The 9,472-nt window shown below is 32.1% G+C and overlaps 1 protein-coding gene across 1 annotated transcript in view; it reads right to left on the bottom strand.

Annotated features, from left to right (window-relative positions):
- Positions 1-243: 243 nt before the first annotated feature.
- LOC143075651 (piwi-like protein 1) overlaps positions 244-9,472 on the bottom strand; it is a 33,179-nt gene continuing 23,950 nt past the window's right edge. The window contains exons 9-17 of the mRNA XM_076251158.1: positions 8,978-9,092; positions 8,057-8,244; positions 6,854-7,005; positions 6,342-6,466; positions 5,647-5,824; positions 4,880-5,033; positions 4,284-4,409; positions 2,115-2,265; positions 244-1,490 (exon numbers count right to left, since the gene is read on the bottom strand). Coding sequence (XP_076107273.1) covers positions 1,374-1,490; positions 2,115-2,265; positions 4,284-4,409; positions 4,880-5,033; positions 5,647-5,824; positions 6,342-6,466; positions 6,854-7,005; positions 8,057-8,244; positions 8,978-9,092 — 1,306 coding nt within the window. The 3' untranslated portion in view covers positions 244-1,373. The remainder of the gene's footprint in view (positions 1,491-2,114; positions 2,266-4,283; positions 4,410-4,879; positions 5,034-5,646; positions 5,825-6,341; positions 6,467-6,853; positions 7,006-8,056; positions 8,245-8,977; positions 9,093-9,472) is intronic.

Raw genomic sequence — 9,472 nt, 5'->3', positions numbered from 1 at the left:
ATTTCCTCGATCATAGAGATTTGGTGTACATGAACAATATTCCTGTGCATTTTGTCATTTGGGAAATATAAACCACTTATAATTACAGAATTTCGGCAATGAAACATTTCATACAATTGTTCTTTGACATCTTAGCCTGCTAGATAATAACAATGGTACTTTTTTCAGAATTCGTTGGGAAGAACACACATCTAAGGTGCTAGTATAATGCAGCTTAATAGACTAAAAACAACAACATTGTAGTTATAGTATTCTAAGGTCTTTATCAGGTCTATAGGTTTTGATGATAGTTCTAACCTCGTACAGATTATTTGTTGCTTGAAATCAAGTGGCAAATATTTCATACATATTCAGGACAAGAACAAATCAACAATCCCTTTCCAAGATTGTTTATGTGCTTCATGTCAAGTGGCAAATATTTCATACATATTCAGGACAAGAACAAACTACCTATCCCTTTACAAAATTGTTTATGTGCTTCACGTCAAGTGGCAAATATTTCAAACATATTCAGGACAAGTACAAATCAACAATCCCTTTCCAAGATTGTTTATGTGCTTCATGTCAAGTGGCAAATATTTCATACATATTCAGGACAAGTACAAATCAACAATCCCTTTACAAAATTGTTTATGTGCTTCACGTCAAGTGGCAAATATTTTATACATATTCAGGACAAGAACAAATTAACAATCCCTTTACAAAATTGTTTATGTGCTTCCCGACAAGTGGCAAATACTTCAAACATATTCAGGACAAATCCCTTTCCAAGATTGTTTATGTGCTTCATGTCAAAGTGGCAAATATTTCAAACATATTCAGGACGAGTACAAATCAACAATCCCTTTCCATGATTGTTTATGTGCATCATGTCAAGTGGCAAATATTTCATACATATTCAGGACTAGTACAAATCAACAATCCCTTTCCAAGATTGTTTATGTGCATCATGTCAAGTGGCAAATATTTCATACATATTCAGGACAAGTACAAATCAACAATCCCTTTACAAAATTGTTTATGTGCTTCACGTCAAGTGGCAAATATTTTATACATATTCAGGACAAGAACAAATTAACAATCCCTTTACAAAATTGTTTATGTGCTTCCCGTCAAGTAGCAAATATTTCATGCATATTCAGGAAACGGAACAAATTTTAATCACTCTTCTTACTGTCAAGTCACAAATATTTCATGCATATTCAGGACAAGTACAAATTTACAATCAAGTTACTAGATTTATTGTTTGCTAAATAACAAGTGGCAAATATTTCATGCATATTCAGGAAGAGAACAAATTCTTATCCTTCTTCTTGATGTCAAATGGCAGATATTTCAAGGATATTCAGGACACAAACAAAATAACAATCACTTTACAAAAAGTAGAGTCTATCTGACAATGCAGGATGTGGAATCTTTCTAATATTCTGGCCAACTAAATATGCCAATTTGTGTGCATATTGACATGGTGCTGGTACACGTATTGTGCCCTGAAAATAAACAAAGTATGGTTAGATTTTTCTGTATTTAGCAAAATATAAATTACAAATATACACTGAACAACACATAAGTCATTTGTAAACATCCATTAAATAGAATATTTATCATGATTGGGAAATAAATAAAAATCCTTTTTTCCATTTATAGTTCTGTAGGTTGATATAGTCGTGTTTGATTTTTTAATGGTACATAGACTTTACCATGTTTTTAATGGTACATGTTGTACATAGACTTTACCATGTTTTTAATGGTACATAAACTTTACCATGTTTTTAATGGTACATAGACTTTACCATGTTTTTAATTGTACATAGACTTTACCATGTTTTTAATTGTACATAGACTTTACCATGTTTTAATGGTACATAGACTTTACCATGTTTTTAATGGTACATAGACTTTACCATGTTTTAATGGTACATAGACTTTACCATGTTTTTAATGGTACATAGACTTTACCATGTTTTTAATTCTCCTTAGAGTTTGTTATTTCTTTCTTTTTTTTAACAAGTGCCAAGTAAAAAGTATTCAAAATATTTCACATGTTTCAATAAATATAAAATAACTTATATGTAAGACTCTGTTATCTGTTCTGTTAAAAATATTCAACTTACCGGCCAGTTGTAATACAGATGACATAACTTATAGGTAAGTCTTTGGAATCTGTCAGCAGTAAAGCTTGTGATAGTATTGTAGATAACATTGTAGTGCGTTGGTGAGACAGTCCCCTGACGTACAGACTGGGACACCAAGAAAAAGTCCATCCTGAAATAAAAGAGGTACAAATGTTTATTAGCTATATTTTGATCAAGGTGAAATTAAAGTGAAATCTTTCTTGTTTGACCCTTTGACCCTGCATTGTTTAGATATATTAGAATAAAGCAGCAGAATTGTTTGTATTCATTGTTGTGGGGGGATAGGACCTTTATCGGGACTCCGGGATCAAGTGATTTTAAGCTCGGGATTTCGGGATTGACCCTTTAGGGATTCGGGAATTCCTTTTTTTGGATTTCGGGACGTCAGGATTAACTTTATTTAAATTTGGGACCTCGGGATTTTGTGTTTTTAAGCCCGGGATTTCGAGAACAGGACCCCTCCTATCCCCCCTCATTGTTTGTTCCTAAAAACTCAATTTTCTTGGATACTAATTTTCCTGGATTGAGGATGTTTGAATTGGTGGTTTTGCTGGATCTGTAAACAAGCTTCTATCATGTGGTTAACCTATACTGAGATCCCAGGAATGAAGATGAATCTACAGTATAAGGTGAACCATAAGCCTTTATTAGTTGTTGTTAATGTACTTAACAATTTCATATCAAAAATCAGTTTTTGAAGACCTGTTGGTGACCTTCTGCTGTTGTATTTTCTGTGGTCGAGTTGTTGTCTCTTTGACACATTCCCCATTTCCATTCTCAATTTTATTTATTATTCAAAGTAAAAAATCTTCAGGTTTAATAAAGTTTAAAGGGTTCCTCACATTTTGAAAGAGGAGATATGTTGTTTTATATATCACATGCCCCCTCTACAAATGATGAATGGTGTTGCCTTAACCCTTTCGCCGATGAGTCCCGGTTTACCGGGATTCACGCTTCAGACAGCTGACGATGAGTCCCGTTTTACCGGGATCGGAATACCTCTTTTATATTTCCCGCTCAAAACAGTGCAAACATGAGTTATCTTTCTTTGATGAATACCCGGATGAAAGTGTAAACATGGCGCTTCCGTTTGTTGAAAACCGTGTCAAAATCAGACGAAATTTACGGAATTTACGAGAATTTGAAATGGGGGAACATTTTTTTTGAAAGAATATGGAAGAATTGAAGCCAAACTAGTATACTTTTTTGACATAAAATGTCGTTTTATATACAAAACACTTGGAATGGACATAGTTCAGTGCGAGGAATTTGTACAGCCTCATAAAATTTTTCCAAATTTTGCCGTTTTGGGTTAAAAAATTACGATTTGGGGTCTTAGAGCAGAATTTTGAGAATTTCACCTAGATAATGCCGAAAATTTGAAAATTTGAATATTTTATGAAGAAAAAATTATCAAAACATGAACAAAACTGTGAACATGGTGTTAGTGAATGAAATAAATACACAAATAACTATAAACAAGTTTTTATTGACATTTATTATGAAGGTCTCCCACTTGAGTAAAAGTAGCCAGGGAAGCCATCGTCTCAGAGTAGCTTCTGTCTGGGCAGCAATCAGTGAAAGGGTTAAGGGTGTCTTCCGCCATCTTTGATTGTAAAAAACAGAGAACCTAAGGTCCATATTTTCTGTCAAGCTAGCAAAATTTGATGCAGGAATGCAGTTATTTAATTTGAATTTTAATTTAAAAGAACCAATTTATAAAAATATAACTTATAAATATTAATATTTTTACAAGGGTAGATTATTTTTGGTTGTTCTAAAATGTTTTTAAATTGGCATTTTACGGGGAGGTAACTCTAAAAAGTGCATTTTCCAAAAAACGTACGGTGACCCTATCTTTCTTTTGATATTCTCTAAGCACTGTCTGAAAGCTATCTTTTCCTAATTTATTTTACAATTCTATCATTTTGTTTAGTTTCTCATCACAAAATGGTGTTTTTTCCTGTATAATCCATACAAAATGTGTCATTTTGTCATAACCTGTAGCTTGAGAAAATGCACAGTGACCTTTCCTTTTTATTATATTTTTGAACATATATCAATAGATACTACGTTTTGGCACAGTGTGAACAAATTCTATCATTTTTATTTTAGACTCTCATACCACCTTAAGAACCGGAGACTTACCATTCACTTTTAGTGAGGGCGCTATCAACAACCGTCCCTGGTGTGGGATTGCTATAATTCTGATGGTTCTTAGAGAAGAATCTTTGACTAATCCTCTTCTTTACTATAACTACTGCCATCTTCGGCCTGTAAAATAAACTTAATCATGAGAAATTTTTCCTTTTTTTTTCTTTACAAATACTATGATAATTTTTTATAATATGATATTTGATGTAGGAACGTCTGTTTTGTCAATAAACAAAATACTTAAAATGTCAACCAATCAGTTTTCCTGGTGGGTTGGAAACAAAATTATGGTTATTTTAGTTGGAATGAACTAAGCAGTGTAATGCATAATGCTTAACACTATACAAACATATCACATCTCGGAGTCCAAAGCAGAGGTGTCATTAAACTGAGAAGAATTTGTTCATTGGTTCATTCAATGTCAAAATCATAGCAACTATAAAACATCCAAGCTTGTTCAATTTATACTATAAATGGCTTACTAATTTTTTCAAAGAAATAACAACAATTTTAAATTCGCAGTTATTCTAAATTGACTTATAAATCTTTAAAACAGCTAATTTAAAATTCCTAATAACTTAAAAACTTACGGAACATCTGGGTATAAATCTACGGTACAGCCCTGCATCTGTTTGACCTCATGTTCCATAACCATATCTAACTGTCCATCACCAACTCCATCTCTATATACAACAATATTACCAGGCAAATGACCATTTACTTGATGGTACTTCTTTAGTCCCTCTGTACAGATGAAAGGAAATAACAATAATTAATTAGTTATTGAACATAAAATTTGTTCTTCAGAATTATATCTACTACGTACATAAACTTTCGTTGTGTCTAATCAATTTGTTTAAACTTTTAACTTTCTTTCCTTACATACCATAGTTATTGAAATTCAAACTTTGTTGTTTGTATTTATAAATGATTTAATTTTGGATGTAACGCGTCTTCTGATTGGCTGACATTATTTTGTTATCAGCCCATAGACATAATTTAGTCATGTGACTGTGACATCATCAACGTTTTTCATGGTTTTCTACTGTTAAAAATGAAATTCAGAATTAAATTATAAGAAATAACTGTAATATTTTTTCTGTCTATTTGAAATAACATAAAAAATGTGGTGTATACTGTTAAATAACCCGCTACACATGTTATTCAGTGTGCACCAAATTTTTTATGTTATTTCTTCATAGACAGAAAAAATATTACAGTCATTCCTTAAATGTAGCCTGCTATCATCAAATATTTTCCTTGAAATTAATTTTCCAGTAAAATTTTAATGTTGTTTTTTTAATAACTTTTCCATTCTAATCCTTTGAATGTTGATTGTAAAATATTTTTAACATACCAGCAAACTTTACATAAATGCCATCAATTAATTCCTGTCCACTTAGTTGGGGCGTTACAGTTGAAAAGTATCGAGTACATTCCTTGTTTAGACTACAGACGACACCAGCATACGACTTGTTATTCTTCTTGTCGTGGAACACATCAATACCAACAATCATTAAACCAGTAGTCATGCCCTGTAAAAAATATAAATTATGCACAACATTTACAAGTTGAAAACTTTCATCTTCTTGTTATAATGTAATTAATCTTACAACAGAAGACCTTCTCGTAAATGGCAAGATAATGAACAATAACTTGATTGCCAAATAGTTCATTGCAAAGTTGTTTGTTTATCCTCTCAATATTTTTGTTTCATTTTACACTATCTTGGCGACAAAAATTAATATGCAACAGTTTGACAAGTTTGGTACTCAAGATTTTTCTGGTTATCATACCAGTCCAAGGTTTAGATATTAGTGGAAGCCTAATCATACTTTTCACCTATATACAATTTTCAAATCATTTTATTTAACAGCTTGAAAGACTGATAGCAGTCTTTTAGTTTTTGATGTCATTGGGTTACTGTCTCTTTGTTATACAATGTATTCCCTTAAAACAGGTAACAAATATCCACCTAAAAAAACAGGCAGAAAACTTTTGAAGTATAGAATGTTTTCTGTAATAGTAGATTATCTCCCTTTGATAACTTACAGGCATACTTGCTACCCACAGTTCTCCACCCAGCTTACAGTTTAGCTGGATAGCAATATTAGTAGACACAGACTGGAGATTTTGTTTCTTGAATATAGTTCTGCTTAGTACTACCTGACTAGGCACTGCAAAATATAAATTGATACAGTTATATTTTCATTTACATGTTAATCTGATTTTAAAGGTTTCATTATCTTCAGTACTTACTGTAAATTCAGAAACGATTTAACATTTTTATCATTAATACTGGATAGGTTTCCAAAAAAAGGAATACTGCATTTTAAATATTGATAATTTACATGTATGCAGCATTTACTGAAATTGTAATATAATTTATCTCACAATTTTTTGTCCATCTTTCAACAATCACAACTAAACACACACACGTTTCTGGGTGCCATGCACAGACAAGAGTGCGCATATGCTGAAAGTGGCATTAAACACAAAAAATCAATCAAGCATTCAAAGACACTATTAAAGGAAAATCAATCAATGGAAAGTTGGAAACCTACCTGGATGATCAACACAACAGAATTTCTTGATAGCATTATAACAATCTTCTTTACTATGAGGTAGAACACAGAGGACGAGCTGAGTGGTAGATTCTACTGTCTGTCTTAGACCTGTGATGTAGGACAAGTTTCTATCGTCAGGTAATTCAACCCTGAAATTAAATAATTTTCAAACTTTTCCATTACTGGCTGTTATATGTGTTTCTGCTGTTGCTGATAAACATTTTAAACAAAAAGATGTAGGGTGTATTGTTGAGTAATTTTTGTGGATATCAATTTTTGTGAATGGTGGAGCCATACACAGTGTGTATTCTTGGATTTCATTGTTTGGAAAAGTCTGCAAATAAGCATTTAGAATACTGTATATTGTTGAGCATTTAAATTTTTGATTTACCTTAACCCATGAAAATTAGTATCCAAGATTTTCATTATAACCTTGGATATGTTTTCCATTAGGGCTATTCTAGAAAAAAATGTATGGGGGTTGGAAGGCACATTGTATTAATAATACATGGGTGATGGGTATCAGAGCAACTTTTCACACTATAATGCACTATAATTCTCAATTACAATTGTCTGGGTGGTGGGTGCTGACAAAAATTGCCTTCCAACCCCCCCATACATTTTTTTCTGGACTAGCCCTTAACAAATTCAGACATGCCAAGAGAGAATAATCAGGTATAACTCAGGATAGCATCATGCCATGATTCTTATTAGAAGTTAAACTTGTCTTCTCTCGGACAAGAAACACAGGATCTCTGTGTTTCAAGTCAACACCCTAATTTGATAAGATTAAAAGAAGTTCTTCTCTAGTTCAACTGCTTATGTCTGGCTAAGTGTCTACTATTAAGGGGAAGCAATCATGTCAGGCAAGAACATAGAAAAGTAATTTTTGGATTTTCTAATTCCAAAGTGATTCCTAGCATCACACATCAATTAGGGTCTAGTATAGTAATAGTAAAAAGAAAATGAATATAGTGCAACTTGTCTCAAAGACACCTGAGTATTCCAACATCCTGTTTTAACCGACACATTTTCATGGTCACAAAATCTGCCTATTCTTGCAGAAAAAACCTGAGTATTCTGACACCCTGCTTAATCCAACATGTTTTCTGGTGCCCGAGTGTGTCAGATTAGACAGGTTGCACTGTATATACATAAAAATTTGGTTTTCAAAATTTGATTAATTCCTGTAGTACTTACACTATAGGTTGTGTGAAGTTAATTCCCATGGGAGGTCCAACACGTTTGAGAGCCTCAATGAAATCAACAACTGTTCCACGATTCTTTCTTGAGAATATAATGACCCAGTTTTTCAGACTGACTGCAGTTGTCAACAGATTACTTCTCATGTCTTTAGACCAGTCAGGTTTTGTTTGGTCATATCTCAACTAAAAATATTTAAAAAAAAAAGGATAAAGATTAAACTAAATTTAAACAATACATTGTCTTACTGTTTATAAAACTTAACATTTTTGAAATATTAAGGCTTTTCTACCTCATGAATAGATTACCTTAGATGCCAAACATTTAGGAACTTTTAGTCCTCAATGCTCTTCAACTTCGTACTTAATTTGGTAGACGACCTTTTTAACTTTTTTTTATTGGAGCATCACTGTTTAGTCTTTTTTTAAATTTTATTCCTGGTATTTATGATGAGTTTATTTACATACATCATTGTATTTTCAGGATACCTTGTAATTTATGATTTTCATGGATTATGAAAATTTAACTAAAACATTGAAAAACTGGGTTATTATCCTTTTACTTCTTTCAAGCTAATTAATTATTAGAGACTGATTCATTATTCACAGACATATTTAAATCTAAGAAGAATGTGATTGAGCTACTTCCAATTCTAGCAATTATCTATAGAATTTATTTCTCAGTTTTAAAAAAGCTAATTTTAATGTCATAAAACCTTAGTATAAGTCCATTAAGTATAAATAAAAGAAAAGATTTGGTATGATTGTCAATGAGACAACTCTCCAAAAGAGAACAAATGACACAGAAAGTTTTGGTTTGTAAGGAATAACTTTGGTGGCAATGCTAAATGCAACTGTCATTTATAATACCCTTTAATTCACATAAGGTTAATTAAACACGGATGGCTCTCTAATTTACCTGTACATCTTTTTGTTTGATGATTTCTGGATCCAATAGTTTAGCTTGTATTTCGAGTGCTTGAGTTGGTATTCTTAAATGCCAATCGTTCATCATTTTTTGTACATCTTTATTCCTGTAATCATAAAGGAGTCATTATAATTTTATGTAAACAAGATCAAGCATTTTCAGGGTTTCTTGCTTAAAGTTTATAGGGTTGGCATGTTTCACTTTTAAACTGTTTATTCGATGGAAGTTTATCATTTGTATTAAAGAATTAAGCAACATTGATAAATGTGGTAACATGTTTAAATTTTGTGACATGTTTTTATCAAAGTCAGAGGCTAAAGAAAATCAAATGCTGTTAACAGCTTAGTGTTTAGAAACATGTCAAATTAAGATTAATAGGTAGGGAAACCATAAATACTATTTTTAACCGGATTTTTGTGACAAAAATGTCGGTTATTGATTTGGGGATGTACGGCGGGCAGGCGGGCGGGCGGGCGGCAATCAAAT

The sequence above is a fragment of the Mytilus galloprovincialis genome, chromosome 5 (assembly GCF_965363235.1).
Source record: "Mytilus galloprovincialis chromosome 5, xbMytGall1.hap1.1, whole genome shotgun sequence".
Taxonomy (NCBI): Eukaryota; Metazoa; Mollusca; class Bivalvia; order Mytilida; family Mytilidae; genus Mytilus; species Mytilus galloprovincialis.
This window is presented reverse-complemented; position numbering and strand designations above follow the sequence as displayed.